The 17,825-nt window shown below is 34.1% G+C and overlaps 3 protein-coding genes and 1 pseudogene across 7 annotated transcripts; 2 read left to right on the top strand and 2 right to left on the bottom strand.

Annotated features, from left to right (window-relative positions):
- Window positions 1–255: 255 nt before the first annotated feature.
- Window positions 256–3,290, bottom strand: LOC120186002 (ubiquitin carboxyl-terminal hydrolase MINDY-1-like). Its single transcript, XM_039190068.1, has 11 exons — window positions 3,178–3,290; window positions 2,964–3,070; window positions 2,796–2,883; window positions 1,642–2,560; window positions 1,450–1,504; window positions 1,260–1,341; window positions 1,066–1,146; window positions 878–985; window positions 723–772; window positions 541–637; window positions 256–371 (listed from the first exon to the last, which is right to left on the bottom strand). The coding sequence occupies exons 1-11, from the start codon at window positions 3,268–3,270 to the stop codon at window positions 276–278; spliced, it is 1,776 nt and encodes a 591-aa protein (XP_039045999.1). The 5' UTR covers window positions 3,271–3,290; the 3' UTR covers window positions 256–275.
- A 550-nt stretch (window positions 3,291–3,840) lies between these two features.
- LOC120185922 (AT-hook motif nuclear-localized protein 1-like) lies at window positions 3,841–17,651 on the top strand. 2 transcript variants are annotated; one of them, XM_039190003.1, is made up of 6 exons: window positions 3,841–3,857; window positions 15,097–15,508; window positions 16,218–16,285; window positions 16,421–16,552; window positions 16,819–16,980; window positions 17,113–17,651. In XM_039190003.1, exons 2-6 carry the CDS (start codon window positions 15,112–15,114, stop codon window positions 17,353–17,355), a joined length of 1,002 nt encoding a protein of 333 aa, XP_039045934.1. In that variant the 5' UTR covers window positions 3,841–3,857; window positions 15,097–15,111; the 3' UTR covers window positions 17,356–17,651. The 2 variants fall into 2 exon arrangements, with proteins under 2 accessions (XP_039045934.1, XP_039045933.1); XM_039190002.1 differs by lacking the exon at window positions 3,841–3,857 and having other exon boundaries at window positions 14,928–15,508.
- LOC120185923 lies at window positions 4,120–5,079 on the bottom strand (annotated as a pseudogene).
- Window positions 6,433–7,881, top strand: LOC120185924 (zinc finger A20 and AN1 domain-containing stress-associated protein 7-like). 4 transcript variants are annotated; one of them, XM_039190007.1, is made up of 2 exons: window positions 6,433–6,577; window positions 7,095–7,881. In XM_039190007.1, the coding sequence occupies exon 2, from the start codon at window positions 7,151–7,153 to the stop codon at window positions 7,673–7,675; it is 525 nt and encodes a 174-aa protein (XP_039045938.1). In that variant the 5' UTR covers window positions 6,433–6,577; window positions 7,095–7,150; the 3' UTR covers window positions 7,676–7,881. The 4 variants fall into 4 exon arrangements, with proteins under 4 accessions (XP_039045938.1, XP_039045935.1, XP_039045937.1 ...); XM_039190004.1 differs by having other exon boundaries at window positions 6,433–6,574; window positions 7,092–7,881; XM_039190006.1 differs by having other exon boundaries at window positions 6,437–6,574; window positions 7,070–7,881.
- Window positions 17,652–17,825: the final 174 nt, after the last annotated feature.

Consider the following 17,825-nt stretch of genomic DNA (forward strand, 5'->3'; position numbering starts at 1 on the left):
TCTTATTTCGATTTGTATGGCATAAATACATAGTGTCATAAGCATAAATAACTATATATACCTCATTGTTTCCCTTCAGATTACTGGTCTAAGGACTGCTGTAAAATCCCTTAATGAAAAAGGGAATGAAGTTTTTGCTTATTTAAGCTGTTTGCTTCCTTACTGGTCATAAGTATAAATTATGCATTTTAGTATTATTTTGCATAATTAATTTGAACTGAATTTTATTATTAGTGAGGAAGGTCTGTATTTATTAATTAATTTATGCCAAAAGCTTACATCACAATACACATATCTTTTGATTTCTGGTCTCGCTTCGGCGATGATGATGAAGACGAAGATGAAGAGCTCCTTCCGCTGCTTCTCTTCATCTGCAAAATGCCCATTTCAACAAAAATCTTCTAAAACAACTCGAACTCTCATCTGATTTATGAGTGTAGTATGGATATATTGGTTTTTTCAAAGTTTTTCATGTATTAAAAAGGGTCCTAAGCATGTAGGATATTGTGTACTTCAGCAGCATAGAAGAGAACAAAATACCTGGGGACTTGTTACTAATCTTGAACCACCAACACTCGGTGGTGGCTCTTCTTCGAACTCTTGCTGTTGCAGAGCTATTGCGAGCTGAAAATCCGAGCTGCAACAAAAACTTGATAGAATTATTATAGAACAGATTAACATACTAATATTGATACAAGTAACACGGGGTTTCAGATAATTACTTAACGTCCATCCCGGCTTGCACTGCGTTATCGATGCTGGCAATGTAGTCCTTGCATCATGTAAATTTCTCCGGTAAGTACTCATTAAATTCATTCGAATTAACCGTTAAAATTTTTTTGCGGCAAGAGAAATACATATATATATATATACTTACAGCAGTAGTAGCCATTGCATTTTGTTCATCCCATGTACCAGTGGCATGACTATTATCCACCTTGAATTCCTTGAAGTTTCCAGTCATAAACAGCGTGTCTCCATTGACCTGAAAACTCGAGGAATCAAATTCCGATGTGATTCATGCAATGATTCTTGGTTAAGAAGATATCAAGGTAGAGATTTTACCTCGTTTAGTTTCTCCCAAACTAGGTTCGGCTGATTTAGATATCCTAGGTCAGTAGCTAAAAGGTAGAGTTCACCATCATACTGCAAGTAAAATAAGAACAATGATTCTTAAATCAGCTTATTCGCTTATCAGTTAAGTCGAAGTCGTTCGAGAGAACACATAATTCGCAGAGAAACCGATGTCAACTCCTAACCTTAAACATGGTGCTGAAATGGTTGTTACGGAAGAAAACACAAAGCTCGCGTTCTTTAAGTCCTTCTTGTAAGCAAAAAAGCCTGCAGAGCATATGAACAGTATCTAAACAACAAGCTTCATCATGACATAAAGATTTACGATGTGATAGGCTCGAAGAAATCGAATCTCTAGAAAGATACTAAGAATACCCGAAAAAGGTTAATTGACTGGCATTGTTCTTCAAGAAGTTTTCAATCAGTTCTCCTGAATAGCATTACGCATTAGCATAAAGCACGTAGCACAATACATTAATTTTCCTTTAAAGCAAATCTTAAGCAGCAAGAAACAAGAGAATCGAAAAACGAAACGAAAAACGGAGCTTGAATAGATGCATTACGAACCTTGTTGTGGAGTGATTTCATCTTTGGACCTTGCATTGCAGTCATCTACTGCGCTTTTGTTAGCTTGTTTTGCAAGAGTTGGCTCGCCTTCGTAGAAAGGCTCCCGGTGTTCATGTGGTGTTGCTGCAGAGTCCACTATGCTGTCTTCTCCTTCATATATAGGTTCACTTCCAGGCACATTTCGATGATTTATTCTGCTACTAGAAGAATCTGAATCAGCATTTTGTAAAGACACGGATGATGCTTTTGTCGTGTCACAGCCATTCACATTGTCTGGAATGTCACGAGCATCAGTTGCAGAAGCGAATTGAATCTCGAATTTTTCAACCCCCCGGGGAATGTCAGTGTTCTTTCCATCCGTAGAGGCGATACTCCCATTAACCATCGGTGTCACGACATCACTCTTCTCAACCACATCCTTTGGAAGAGCATCCTTTGGAAGAGTTAATTCTTCGGGTTTAGCACAAGATAACTGATCCTGAATAATCCCATCAATCTTCGGGGACTCTTCCCTTTCGAGGGTCTCAAAATGTGTCTTCCTTCCACTATCATTGCTCAAGGAAGTGCCATTATCTGATAAGGAAGGTTCCATCCGCTGCGGGATCGGATTTTCAACACCAATTGAGGTTTGCGAGTCGGCCTCCGATAATTTCAAGACTCTCAATAGCTCTGCTTCCTCATCAAGATCCCCTTTTCTTAATTTCCGACCAGAATCAAAACGAGGAGAATCGTCAACAGATTTGGATTTCGATAGGCTAGGAGAGGGGACTCCCAGAGTGGCAGTTGTTGCAGCAGAATCCACACAATCCCCGGGCTTAATCTTATGCGAAGCCTCCATATTCCGTGCTTCCAATGCAACAAGCTCTTCCATGATCGCATTATAGGATTTCGACCCGATGGCACAAGCAGTTTCATGATCCTGGCACATGTGCACCATGAAAATAAACCATCAAATTCACTTGGACAATGGTTAATCATGTTTAATCCTATGGACATAACAAGCTTCCATGGGTTACATGAGGAGATTGGCAGGATTAACACGACAGGATCCGCACTCCATGGAGCCATAGAAAATGCATTGCATACAACAATCATACGATCAACAAAGAAAATGACAGCACATAAAAACACGCTTCTTATTAGCTTAAGAGTACCTGGGGATCAACTATCCAACCATGATAGAGAGGAATATCAAGCAGATCGAATATGGCACACTCGGAAGTGAACTCGAAATCATCTGTTCTGTACGTTGTACACATAATTCAATACGGAACCGCAACCGATTCGTCAAAACATTAAGAGAGAGAAATGAGAAGGCTAACCTCCTGAACTTGATATTTACATCAATCCCGGTTGCAAGACGAGGGAGTAAATCTATCGCATCTGCAATATTCCGCAGCTGATTTTCGACATATCCGACATCTTTATTCTACATTGCCAAAGAAAGAAAGGATTCATGATCCATCACTATCAAACAAACTATCCCAGAGCAACAAGAAAACGAGGCTAAGCATGAAAAAAAAAGGAAGAAATTACGTCGACATTACTGTTCGAATCAATGAGGCGCTCAGCCACCAATGAAAGTAGTTTCTCCTGCGAAACTTCGGCTGTATCGGAACTCAGGTTCATATTGTTGCTTAAAAGTAGGACATTGCCTGTTATAACATTGAACAATTAGAGAATCGATCGTCTTCATAATTCAAATCAATACAATGATAAGGATATGAATCGAAATTTAAAACCCAGAAATGGAAACACAGGGGGTGGAGAGTTACAGATGGCGAGGAGTGGGCAAGGTCCATTGTCGTTTTGGAGAATAATAGGCGTAGTACGACCTAAGAACTGGATGGCCTTAGTCTTGTACGTGCACTCTTTGATTACCTCTTGCTTTTGCTGTTGTCTTTCTTTCACTGCTTCTTCTTCCTTCGATTCACACACAAAAGAAGGCAATGAAGAAGAAGAAGCAATGGCTGACATTTTTGTTTTCCAAACAATTTGATCACTGAAATTCTATGTTACTACAAAAAATGTGAATCAAAAGAGAATCGAGATTTCAATCCAAATTACAGGCAAAAACTCTTGTACGGGTTGTTTTTGCCTCTGGTTCAGGCAAGCTTCCTCCATGTTTCTCGGAACCCATTGCCAATTAACTAGCTGATTTAGACTTAGCCCATAGCTTGATGGACCAAAAGCTTGTGAAAAATTAAATCTTTAGGGCCTTGAATACCAGTTGGAACCGGATGATCATTGAAAAAAAGTCCAAATATATACACTTGTTTTAATCGACGGCTCTCAGATAATCATAATTCTCTTGGCCGTTATTCACACTGGATTGAACCATGAAGATGCACATGGTTTGCCTAGGCTCTAAAAAGTACAAACAGAAGTTCTCAAAGGAAAAGAGAACTAGAAAAGGGTAATGCGAAATGAAAGTGTTCATAGGTCGAGCTAGATCGAAAATCGGATCTTTATTTCGGATTAATGGAAGTTCACACCTGTGCTGTAAGTCAGGCCTAGATTCCAATTTGCAGGTACAACATTCCAGCATATGATAGTCTCCTTGGTTGTGTATGAAGTGATCTTGAAAGAGAGATATTGGCCTCTAAGAGTTGCAAATGCTTGATATGAAGCTCCTCAGTTATGGCTCATGCTAATCCACCTTGTTTTGCTTCCTTTAACCCACATTTTCGCAATGTCGCCGCCTGCACCTACGTTCATCACATACACCAACAACCAGTACCCATTCCCTTGGAACTTAAATCGAAGCCCCCCTTTCGTTACACACGGCACCCTGCGAGAGAAATTCGAATCCATTAATCACAAAACAACGATCGTAACGTTCACTTTAATGATCGCTATTCGAAACATACCTTTGGTACATGACAGGGACAATGCCGGCCTTCCACTGAGCGATTTTCATGAAAGCGGGCTTCGACATGTCAAAGTGGACTCGAGGAGGGTTGCACCACCCACCGTTGTTGGAGTCCTTGGCCCAATTCGGAAGGCAAAGGTTGGTCGCCGTGACGGTGGTGAATTTGACCGTGGGGTAGCACCACTTGGACTGCACACACTTTATCTGATAACAAGTCCCGCAGGCGAATCCGTTGTTGAACAACGTCGTGCTCAGTGCAGCCGTGTCCGTGCCATAACCACTGCTGAACAAATTCCCATAACCACAAGCTCCTCCTGTAGGAAAGAAAAAACACCATTAACTACCACGAAACATTATATATTCGCATACTCTTATCTAAATATTAATGTGTATGAAGTATACTCACCCATAGTCTCGGAGGCGGTTTCGCCCCCGTAAAAGGTGGCATGAGCCAGTGCCCACGAGCTCGGCCGGTATGCAGCTAAACAAGGTTTGCCGATGATTGCCAGTGCTGTTAGAGCCATAAGAACAAACCCAAAGCTCCATGAATTCAATGAAAAAGACATTGTTAATTATCTTCCTGTTAGACATTACATGTATCCTTTATATATAGTTTGCAAACTCACCTACCATTGGATCCTGGAAGGATTAAAAAACCCAAGTGCATCATGGAGCTGAATTCTCTAAAGTCAAACTCAAATAATCTGAAACGGATATTGTTTATCATATATATTTTTTTAAATAGTTATGGACGTGAGTGCAGGTTCTATTTGTGAGAATTAGTTAGAATAATAAAAAATATGGTAAATTATGCATTTAGTATTTAAAATATCAAAATTGGTCCGTTTTAGTATCTAAAATTTTAATTTGTTCAAAACAATATCTAAAGTTTAGTTTTTATTTCATTTTAGTACTCATTCAAAATTTAACTTTAAGTCTTGAAAAAAATTGAAAGTTTAGGTACTAAAATGGATAAAAATTGATAGTTTAGGTACTAAACACGTTAAGTTTTTAACAACGGTGACTAAAATGAAACAAAAACTAAATGTTAGGTATGATTTTGAAAAATTAAAAGTTTAAGTACTAAAATTGATAGTTTAGGTACTAAATATATAGTTTATCATTAAAATTATTAAGATGGTTTCGGGCACTAGCAGGGCATTTAACGTTTTTGTTTCCAAAAAATGTTAAAAATATATAATGTAACGTTAAATAATTTATTGTGTAAATAATTTCTAGTCCAATATTTTTTTTATATTTTATGTTTTTTGTATGAATAACTTTTACGTGACATATAATATATCTAATATTTATGACACTTCAAAATTTATAAAAACATCTTTAAATAATTTAATAATTTTGTTAACTTTTAGTGATAAATTATATTTAGTCCTAAAACCATACCTTATTATTACATAAAAATTATTATATCAATATCGTAGAACATCATATTAATACTGTAACAATTAATAACAGTTTTCGTCAATGAAATAATGGTGTTAATTATTTTTTAAATTTAAAAATCACATTATATAAAAAAATTGAAAATTTTATTAATTTCTCGAAAGTAAGGACTTAAGAATCATTAAATTTATCTTTTTCAACAAACGATTATTTCCTAGAAGTTAAATAGTACATAATTTATTTTTAAAATATATTTGAAAATGAAATTTTGTTTCTCCTACCATCCTTCATGTACCGTTTTCTATTGATTGTGATAATAATTTCAAACTAATAATAATAATGATTTTAAAATAATAATATGTTAAAAACCAAACCAGAGGACTCCGGTTGGGTTCGGCTTTTACTTTTTAATTTTCCGAGTTTGGTTTTGCTTTCCTGGCTTCCACCCAAATAAAAAAAAGAATTTTTTTTCAGTAAATAAATTTTCAACTCCTTAATTCTGTATTTTTTTTTCTCCTTCCATCATATTTATGACTCTCAGATAATAAAGCTTATCATCGTCTTCGAATTTCCTGAGTTGTCTTTCTCATCGTACGACGCCGGCCTAAACAATATTACGACGAGAAGCAAATAATCTCCGATTATCGAATTAACGAGGTATGTTTTACGGGTTTTATTTAGGGATTCAACTTTTATTGTTCTTTTCTAGGTTTCATGTTCGTCGATTGAAGAAATTTTAGGGTTTTCGCCCTTTTAAATTATTTTTTGACTCGTAATTACCGGTGGCTGTTCCATTATTCCGATGGACCGCTGATATTAAATAGGCCTTTTTACGTGTTAATTTAGGAGATCGATTGGAATTTTGCCTAGATTTTTCTTCAGGAAATCTCAGATTATTGAAGGGGGGTTTCGTTTAAATTAGCGTTTGATAGACGAAATTACACATCTTTCTATTTATTTACTTTAAACTTGGTTTAAACTTAATAGTAAACGTCTCTGTTCGGCTCATTCTCGAGCTCGAGCTTTGAGCTAATCAAGCTATCAGGAAAATAATCGAATATTTGTGTTTGTATTAATGGTCAGCCTAAGCTCGTTGGAGTAATATAACTTTGTGAGAATCAATAAGAAGTAAGCTCTTGTCTTGTTTTTCAGTTTTTCTCATCTTTCACTTTAGAAAACCAAAGCAAACGTGCACAGAAGAAAGAGAGAAAAGAAAAGAGAAGAAAAGAAACCATGGGTTCTGAACAGAATGAAGGAACCAGCTTCCCTCCATCTGAGCCGAAGCTTTGTGCCAACGGCTGTGGGTTTTTTGGCTTAGCATCGAATATGAACCTCTGCTCCAAGTGTTATAGAAACCTCCGGGCTGGGGAGGAGCAAGCTGCAAAGGCGAAAGCTGCCATGGAGAAATCCCTCGGTGTCGAAGCAAAGCTGGACGATGTGGTTGTGGAGGCATTTAAGCGTGTAGAGGAGCCATCTCATTCTCACGTGGCCTCCTTCTCGACGGCAGTTGAGCAACAAGCTACTGTTGTTGTTGTTGCTTCTGATGAACCGACTGAGCCAAAGCTGGCAAACAGATGCTTTATATGCAGAAAGAAGGTTGGATTGACTGGGTTCAAGTGCAGATGTGGGAGTACCTTCTGTGGCGAGCACCGTTACCCGGAAAAACATGAGTGCACCTTTGATTTCAAGGGTGCCGGACGAGATGCCATTGCCAAGGCAAATCCTGTCGTGAAAGCCGATAAGGTGGAGCGGTTCTGAAAGGAACAGAGGCAAGTTTGCTCAAGTCGTGTTATTGAATGAATTTACCTTCTCTGTCTTTCCGGGGTTTCTACTAGGGTTAGGGTCAGTGGAAAGTTGTGGGCTGTTTTAATGTTCTTGCCAGTGTTATATCGGGGTTGGGAATGATCGGGACTGTATTGTTGCCGCTTAATTTGATTTCATTATCAAAATGGATCAAGTGAATTATGAATGTGTCTACTATTGAATTTTCATTTTAGCCATATAAATGTAATGCTATTTACTTGTTATGCTTGTTGGCTTAAAATCTATCGGCATTTTGATGCAACATTATCTGAGTTAAGAGGGTTCCCTGTGATATAAGGAAGGATAAATTAAGTTTTAGTCCCAGAAGTATAGTTTTAACTGTTTAAGTATCATAATTGCAGATTCTTCCCCACATCCACCAAACTAACCATGTGTTTATGACGCCAACTGCGTTAAGCCGGCATCGTAGATTAAGGGTTTAAAAAGAACAAATTATAACAAAATCTAACCATTGTCTGAAAATCAAAGGTGTAATCTTCCTATAAACATATTTGAGCAACAAAAGCATGAAACAAAACAATGTGTTGTTGCTGTGTCACTAGGGTCGAATTGCGTAGGATTGTGAGCTCCTGGGGCTCCCTTTTCACGTGTTTTTCTTCTTCTTCTTCAGGGTGGAAGAGCCGTGGAAGTCCGGAACCGATGGACGACACGGTGGAGCTAAACCGGAGAACGTGTTTTATGACGACGCTGCACCTGATTTGCAGACAGTGGGCCCAAGATGTAGGTTGGGGACTGTTGTGGTATAGACAGCGGGTCATGGGGCATCACATGAATGTTCGAAACGTGTAATCCAGCAATTAAAAAACAATTGTTTATTATAAAGATAATTTAAATCTACTAAAATAATTTCACAAGGCTTGCCTCCACGACTACGTCTGAATTGTATAAAGAATGGAGATGTATTACTGACGTGGATAGATCACAACCGTTTATCAAAAATGTCGATTACTCGATTCCCAACTCTTCTTGACTTTCAATGTTCATTCGATATTCCGAACTCTGATGCATTAGTTCGTGTGACTTCTGGGCATCATGTATTTATAAATTGTTATTTTGTTGTCCAACGAGCAGTATGATAAATTAGATATATCCAATGATAACCTGTAAGTTTACCTATTAGTAACTAATGTCATTAGTTTTTCTATCAACACCCTCATATGTCAATGGGGAATATAAAAATATTAATTATCTCAAATGAAAAAAAATCAAGATTTTAGATTAAAAATCGAGGTTTTACACTAAAAATTTTCTTATTATATTTCAAGATTATCGTTATTATCGAATATTAATTTTTTTTATTAATTTGGAGTAAATAGAAGATAACTTTCAACTATTTGATATTAAACGCTCACACTCTGACGTTCTTGTGCTTGAAACTGAGACCTTAAGGAATAATAACAATTTATTTATCATTGAGGTTGCTCATTTCAAATCGACTATTACTTTTAAAATTATCAGTCTAAATAGGAAAAATAAACCATCATAAATTATTTTCTCTTATTTAGATGACTTTTTTTGTATAACCACCAATATATAATTTATTGATCGACTAATTTAAATTCGGTATTGTAGAAGCAAAGACAATCATTCCAACCCAATTTACTTCATTTACAATCGTTAGGATTCAAACCCCTTATCTTACTTAAAAAATCTAATGTCGTATCCCACTAAACCAATTAATTATTGATTATCATTTAGATGAATAACGATCTTATATATATATATATATATATATATATATACCATGTTCTCTCAACTTAACTTTATTGGAATGCCGGCAATTAACCTTTTCTGAGAAAAAATAATATAAAAATAATAAATAATTACTTACAAATACATAAAATACGGTTTTATTATCTTTCAGCATGAGCCCCAAGTGTTTTTTAATGAAAAGATTCTTAATTATCTGTTCTTATTTTTCCCATCCAATGAGTTAGAAAACGAAAATAAATAAATAAATAATGCTTTTTACTGACAAAAAAATAAATTAATTAGAGATGGTTGTGAATTCCACAACTGTATTCTAGTAGTAATTATAATAATATTTGTCGTTATTAATAATTAAAATAAAGAAAAAAAGTTATGGGGTTAATGACTTAATTTTCATCGAGCTCATCAACAACATTTAAAAAAATTAAGATTAATTAATTAATATGGCTTCGTTTGTTCTCATCTTAAATTATTTTTTAATAGCAATTAATATAATTATTTACATTTAATTATTAATTTTAAACTAATATTATAAAAATTTATTAAATTAATTGATAACTAATATAATTATCATTTTAATATTTTTTCCAAATTTTATTATAATATTTTATATCTGAAATTAATTGCATTTTTAATGGGTCAGTGTTTGTGGTCCATCCGTGATTAGAATATAAAAGTAATTAGGTTTATTAAATAAAAACGCTTCCATTTTCCAATAAACATTTTATAATATTTTGGAAAAAAGTTGTTATTATTATTATTTTCTCTCTCATCTTCCTTTATCGAAGTGACCGAATAATAATTAAAAAGGTTATTTTAAATTAGATTATACATATATTAATAATTAAAATATGAATTTTAATTAATAAAAATAACCTTTGTAAAATCAATAAAAATTGTATGTTCCAAGCGGTGAATTTATGTTAAAAAGTGACGAATTTATAAAATTTTTGAAAATAATAAATTTATAAAATTTTAGAGGGCTTAAATAAATAATCAATAAAAATACAGAGAAAAAAAATTAAAATATAAGAGAATTTAAATTTTTCAAGGGTGATTATGCTTCCACCCTGTCCCTCGATCCATCTCTGGCTACAAGAATCAAGCGATTTTTGTAGTTAAAAAATAATTGTTATCTCTTAAGGTATTAGCTTCGGGCATGATATCTACAAAAAATATATTAATACTTATTATCAAATGATTGAGTGTTTTTCGAATATATACTATTTTCAAAGTCACTATAGACTAATAAAAAAGTAAAGATACTACCGAAAAAATTATTCGAATTTAACAAAATATTATAATAATAAAATTGATTTGAAGGTGTTCTTGTATTTATTTTCACTTTAAATTTAAATATGATTAAATTCAACTCAAAATTTTAATTTCATTAAAAGTAATTAATTTGAAAATTTTTAAATATGATTTTTTTTCATCTCTAATTAAATGATGCATGTTGAAGTTAATCCAATATTTAGGGGGAAATTGAATTAGAGAACATAGATAATATCTACAAACATATAATTTTTATTTATAAAAAAGTTTATTCTCGTTTTCCTCTTGGATTGTTCTGCACCCATAATGACAATATAAATAATTATGGTTATTAAATAATAAATTACTCTCATCTTCCATTATCGAAGAGATAGGTTGAGTTTAATTAAGTATTAATAAAAAATTATTTAACTAGATAACATATATACTATTTATATAAAATGCTATTATATTTTATTTAGAAAATTTTGAAATTTTCATCATTCCACTAGTTGTTTGGATTGTGGTCCATCCATGGTTACAATATAAAATTAATAGGATTTATTAAATTATAATTATTTCAATTTTTAGTTCGAACAATTTTATCTCAGTAGTTAACGGAATCGTTATTGTTCCTAGAGGTCACGGGTTCGAGTATCGGCGGCTGCAACAAGGTGATTAAACATTCATTATCAAATGATTGAGAGTATTTAAAATAAATATTACTTTTATATAATCACTTTAACTTAATAAAAAAATTACTTCAATTTTTAATAAACACTTTATAATATTTTTCAAAATAAAAGTGTTAATACTCTCTCCCTCTCCCGCCTCTCTTTATTGCAAAAGATGAGCTGAATTTAATTTAAATATTAATATAAAAGTTATATTTGAATCATAACTAAATTAATAAAATATGTAAATAATAATGATCAAGTATAAAATTACACCAATTATGTTAACGGTTAGACCAATTCTCCATCAAATGTTAACAATAAATAGTTTGATTAAGATCATTTAAGCAGTTAAATGGTCTATTTAACAAAACTAAAATATCGATGATAAAACTATAATGTGTCTATAGTTAAATGGTCATGGGTATAATTTACCCTTTTTAAGACGAGTCCCTTTATAAAAGGATAAATTACATCACTCAACTATCTTCTTACTATTATTTTGTTCATTGAAGTTTAAATATTTTTAATTTAATCACTTGACTTTTAAATTATTCTTGTTGTAACCATTCTATGATGACATAGATAATTCTATTAGTATTTTCCTTTAACATGACATACTTTATTAGTATTTAATTCTACATAGGATTTAAAATAAAATAAAATACCCTAATTTCAAATTTAAACCCTAATCCATAAACGTCAATCCTTAATCTTCCATCGATATACCTCAAACCTTAACCTTTACTCTCATCGGTGGAACTCTCACTTAACCTAAGCCATAAGTCGAATTCTTCAAACTCTTGCAATCCTCAACCCATACCACTCACAAAACCTAAGCTATTGCAAGAGCAAAGATGAGCTGTTATAGCAGCATGAAGCGTTGAGATGTGTGTGGGTTCAACAGGTGAAAGCACTCGAGCGTCGAGGGATATTGAGATTGAAGACAACATATCTCTATATTACATTTGCTCTAACATTTTTTAGAGGCAAGCTAGTCGACAATTGAGCATAAGGAAAAACTAGGCAAATGTCTTATTCGAGGTGTCAACAGTACCAACGACTGACAACAAAAAGTTCATAAATAGTGGGTTAAGGGGAGATGACGATGCATATGACAACAACCATCGACCTTGGTGTGACGGTTTTTTGATAGGTCTTTTGGTGGAAGGATGACTTAGCAAGGGGGAAAAATGGTTTGAGGGTGACAGTATCAAGGGTGAGAGTGTGAAGGAGTTGTGATTTATGGTTAGTTGGCGTTACGATTTGAGGTGAGACTGTTGATGAGCCACCGAGTGGGGTGGGGGGCTGTAATTTGAGGGCTGTGATACGATTTTAGGGTTTATGATTTGGGTTTAAGGTTTTAAGAATTATGATTTAATGTTATTTTATTTTTTGTTATAATTTTAGATGATAATAAAATTAATAAAATATGTCAAATTATAGAAAAATGTTAATAAAATAAATCAAAACGATTGAAATAAGTGTAACTCAAAAATTAAATGATCAAATTAAAAAAATTAAACTTCATTGATCAAATAGAAATGAAAAGATAATTGATAATGATTGATACATTTTACCATTATCAAAACCGTCAGTATTTATACTTAATTCTAACAATAACAGTATAAACACCGTAATCCTATAAATAGATTTAGCATCATTTCCTTAAATTTTATTTTTATGATATATCTTAAATTTATCTTTCAATTTCCAGTACGGACTACTAGATTTCAATAGTTAAAAAAATCTTATTATTTTCTGAGATTTTAAATTCAAATAGCACACATGTAAATGTAGTTAAACATTTTATATCAAATAATTAATAATGTTTGAGTAAATATTATATTATATTCACCTCGTATTTAAAAAAAGCATTTATACTTTTTTTTACTTTGTTTTGTACTGTGACCTTTTATTTTCACTGGTTTTACTTATTCGTTGTTTCCCTTTTCAAATTGTATTGGGAATATAATAATTTAAAATTAGGAAATATTTTTCCCCGAAATTTCAAGTTTTTTTCTACTTTATTATTTAAATAAAGAAATACGTTACTTTTAGGGAGCGTTTAATTCACGAAATATAAGATTATCAGTGGGAATAAAAGATTATAAGGGAATAAGATTACTGTGAATGTTGTATTTTGTGTTTGGTTAGTTTAGCAGGAATATAAGATTACCGTGTTTGGTTAAAGGAATAAAAGATTATTGGAATGTATATTTGATCAAATTGTCCTTATTATATATTTGTTTTTAACAAGTTGAAAAATATTTATATATTTTCTTTAAAAAAATTATATTCATAAAATTTATATAATTTTTTTACAAAATTAAAAATATAAAAAGGTTTAATGAAAGGGTAAAATTTTATTTTACCCCTGAACTTCATATAAAATTTTAATTATAGATTTTTTTTGTAAATCTAAAATAGTTTAAGGATAAATTTGTAATTTAATCTTCGTAGAATTTTTATTATTCAATGAGATATTTTTGAAAGAATTTTTTTAAGGGCATTTTAGTCCAAAACGCCGGTAATCCAACAATACCTAAAGAAAGGGAGGTAATGACATTCCCGGTAATATACCCCAAAAATCTACTATTGGTAATGTAATATTACCGGGAATGACATTCCCATCCAACCAAACGGGGGAATGTGGATTCTATTCCCATAAGAATCTTACATTCCCCCAACCAAATACACCATTAAGGCAATATTGTGGTGATAATACGTTATGTGATATTTCCTTTCCAATGAAACTTGCATAACTTTTGTTTTGTTTTATTTTGACCCAATATTTATTTATTTATTTTGGTCTTAGATAATATTATCGTTAATATTATCCAAAAAAAATATTATCGTTAAAGATTTTACTCGGAAAATTTATTAAACAAATAAAAATACATCATAAAAAATAATAAACGTGACGTTCTCTTAATTAGATATATTTATAAATAAAATTATTTAAATATCATTTGAATATATGGACGTTATTCCTATAAATTAACCCTACTTTAAACACCCCTTAAAATAGCATGGTGTTATTGCTTTAACGCACCCAATATTATTTTTTTATTTTTCTAAATAATTTCTTCAAACTTTAGCAACCTTATTTTACTTGGCATTCACTCGATAAACAAATTAATTAATTAATAAGTATGTTTTTCAATATAATTATTTAATAATATATACCCACTATTCACTGTCTCTTAAAAAATTCAATTTTAAAAATTAAATAAAGAAACTACCCACTTTCAAATTTTTTTATTGGCTAGATTCCAACTAAGGGCAAATATCAATATGTTAATTAATAAAATAATTATTATTACAAATAAACATAATGTTATCAAATAATTTCCTTGTCGTTATTTTAATATTCTTAAATTCAGACAGATTTCAAAAGAAAGTTAGGAATGCTAAATTATCAAAAACTCAACAAATCTCTTATCATTTTCTGAAAATTAAAAGGGAAAAAAACAGAGATAGGTTATTTTTTTTCTTCAAATTTTCTTGTGAAATGTAATTTTTATCTTCCAAAATAATATTTTTTTAATCGTTTCCTGGTTTTGAACTTTGAAGGTGTACTGTTTTTAGTTTTGTTTTGTGGATTTTTTTTCCCTGGGAAAATTTAAACCTTGTTTTAGCTGGTTGAGCTTACAATCCAAATGAGATTTTGATAAAATTTTGAGGGGGAAAATATAATATTTCTAAAAATTAGAGCTTGAAGTTTTAACCATGGAGCCAAAAGAATTCGAAACAACTGCTGCTGGTGCTGCTACTGCCGGAGTTACAGTGGTAGGATCCGATGCTCCATCGGCTTACCATATAGCTCCGAGGGCCGAAAACTCGACCAAAAACCCGAACCCGGTTCCGGGATCCGCCCCGTCGCGGCAACAGGCGGCGCAACCAGGAGTGCCTCCGCCGGTCTTGGTGACGGGGATGCCGGAGAAGAAGAAGAGGGGAAGGCCTAGAAAATACGGGCCGGACGGTTCAATTACTAAAGCGCTCTCTCCTAAGCCTATATCGACAGCTGCGCCGCCGCCCTCGGTCATCGACTTCTCAGCCGGGAAGGGAGGGAAAGTGAAGTCTCCGACGTCGTTTTCGAAGCCTAGGAACGAGCTGGAGAACTTAGGTGAGAAACCCATTCGCTTTGTGTTGTTTTTAAAGTGCCTCTTTGGTGTGTGTGTAGGCGTAGAAGGGTCGAAGTGGGGTCGAGATATCCCTTCGATAAGTGTGATTGCGGTTGTTAGGTTATTTTGATATATGATCCACTATCTTATCGATATCGAGTGTTTGTTGCCACTTGGTAGGGGGAGATATATCGTACCATTTGTTCAAGTCTTTCCAAGTGATTTTGATCTTCCCGTCAGATGCAGGGAGAAGAAAGTTGATTTTTATATAGTTGACCCTTCGATTTTCTTGAAATATCCGTATCCCACATATATTTAGACATACATGTGAGAAAGTGGGATCACAAGCTCAGCTTGGATATTAGTTCTTGTTGTTGGTTTCTTGGAATAATTGTGTGATAATCAAGTCGAATAGACCAAGTGTCATGCGGTTTACATTAGCGAACGACACAACTTCTAGGTGTCGTAGTACACTATTTTCAAGAATATTGAACTTCATGAATTTTCCCGGATGATCATTGTTGTCTAGCTGGATAGTGGATTTGAGCTGCGTGGTGAACTTTTGATACTTTCTGCTCTCATTAGAATTTACGGACGAGTAGCTCGTGATTGTTTCTTGGAAAATTTCGTATACGTTCTGCTATTCGCTGTGTGGTAAGATCTCTAGCAATCCGGTTGCAGAATTTTTTTACAACTTTTTTCTCATTGTAGGTGAATGGGTTGCATGCTCTGTCGGGGCTAATTTTACGCCGCATATCATCACTGTTAATGCTGGCGAGGTATGCCGTAAAAGATAGCATCGAGCTTGCACGATGTTATATTCATTATGCATGCAAAAGATCTATATTTTCTTGCTGGAAAATATGGTTTGAGAATATCGCTGGTTCCATTCTGATGTCTGTTTGGTATTTTAGGACGTCACGATGAAGATTATATCATTCTCCCAACAAGGGCCTCGAGCTATATGTATTCTCTCTGCGAATGGGGTCATCTCGAGTGTCACTCTTCGGCAACCCGATTCTTCCGGGGGTACATTGACATATGAGGTAATGAGCTCTTTCCCTTTAATTCTAGACACCTTTGAACTATATCGATCCTAGCATGGATACTCATTTTGTGATTGTGACTTTACACTTGTTCATTTGTTTCGAAAGCTCAAGTCTCCCGTGATGTCAAATTTGTTTATGTTTTAATCTTAACACCACAAAGAACGAATGATGAACTCCTCGTGTTTCTGAAATTTCACTTAATCAACAATTGTTATCTTATCCTTCACCGGCAAACATCCGACCTCTTCTCAAATTTCTTGCAGGGTCGTTTTGAGATATTGTCCTTGTCCGGTTCATTCATGCCCAATGAAAGCGGGGCAACAAGAAGCAGATCCGGTGGGATGAGTGTTTCATTAGCAAGTCCGGATGGACGTGTCGTAGGTGGTGGAGTCGCTGGTCTCCTAGTAGCTGCTGGCCCTGTGCAGGTTCAGCTTCGGTTTTGCCAGTTCTCTTTTCCGTCTCTTCCAGATTTTCGTAACTTTGTCTTAACCGAACAATTACCACAACCCTGTTGAAGACGGCTTCTAAACTTTTTACTTTCTGTTGCTCCGAACCAGGTTGTGGTGGGAAGTTTTCTGGCCGGGAACCAGCACGAACAGAATCTGAAGAAACAGAAGCCACAGTCGATGACCATATCAGCTGCAACGACCATATCAGTGGCAACGCCAGTGTCTATTTTTCCCATTTCCAGTGCCGATCCCAAATTAAACATCTCCTCATCCTTCCGCACCGATACTTGGTCACCTACCGATTCAAAGAAAAAGCCCACCGACATAAATGCATCTGTGCATGGAGCCTAATCTAAACATTCCAAGGTTTGATATCGAAAGCACCGTCGAAGATCGTTCTCACCGTAGTTGTTGCCGTTGTTGTTGTTTTGTGTAAGCTTATCGACTTCTCACAATTACTGGAATGTTCATGTCCGGCTCGGGTTTTTACCCCGTTTACTTTCACCATTAGTTAGCCTTTTGAGTGTAGAAAATGTTGATTGTAATGTTTAGTGAGAGAATCGGCCTATGGATTGTGATTTAGAAAAAACCAGTGTATTCTGAACATCTCAAATTTATCTAATTCACGTAGCTTCAGCTTATTAGTTCAGATGAATGTCTAAAAGTCCGAATCGAATCGGCCTATTTATCCGACCGGTGGCCCTACATGATCAAAACGGCATCGAAGACACCAACAGCAACTGAAAATACATCGAGGACGGCAGCATTCTCGACCCTGGCGGGGGCATTTGATTTTGCAAGGAAGCCACAACGGGGAACTT

This window comes from Hibiscus syriacus, unplaced genomic scaffold (assembly GCF_006381635.1).
Source record: "Hibiscus syriacus cultivar Baekdansim isolate YM2019G1 unplaced genomic scaffold, ASM638163v2 tig00113156_pilon, whole genome shotgun sequence".
Lineage (NCBI taxonomy): Eukaryota > Viridiplantae > Streptophyta > Magnoliopsida > Malvales > Malvaceae > Hibiscus > Hibiscus syriacus.

Bases quoted from the DNA above. Each gene is read 5' to 3' on its own strand.
- LOC120185922 (XM_039190003.1), top strand. From the start codon at position 15,112: ATGGAGCCAAAAGAATTCGAAACAACTGCTGCTGGTGCTGCTACTGCC. The intron at 16,286-16,420 runs GTATGCCGTAAA...TTGGTATTTTAG, and splicing joins TCACTGTTAATGCTGGCGAG to GACGTCACGATGAAGATTAT. The intron at 16,981-17,112 runs GTTCAGCTTCGG...GCTCCGAACCAG, and splicing joins TAGCTGCTGGCCCTGTGCAG to GTTGTGGTGGGAAGTTTTCT.
- LOC120185924 (XM_039190007.1), top strand. From the start codon at position 7,151: ATGGGTTCTGAACAGAATGAAGGAACCAGCTTCCCTCCATCTGAGCCG.
- LOC120186002 (XM_039190068.1), bottom strand. From the start codon at position 3,270: ATGAACCTGAGTTCCGATACAGCCGAAGTTTCGCAGGAGAAACTACTT. The intron at 2,884-2,963 runs GTTAGCCTTCTC...TACAACGTACAG, and splicing joins GTAAATATCAAGTTCAGGAG to AACAGATGATTTCGAGTTCA. The intron at 773-877 runs GTAAGTATATAT...ACATGATGCAAG, and splicing joins ATGCAATGGCTACTACTGCT to GACTACATTGCCAGCATCGA.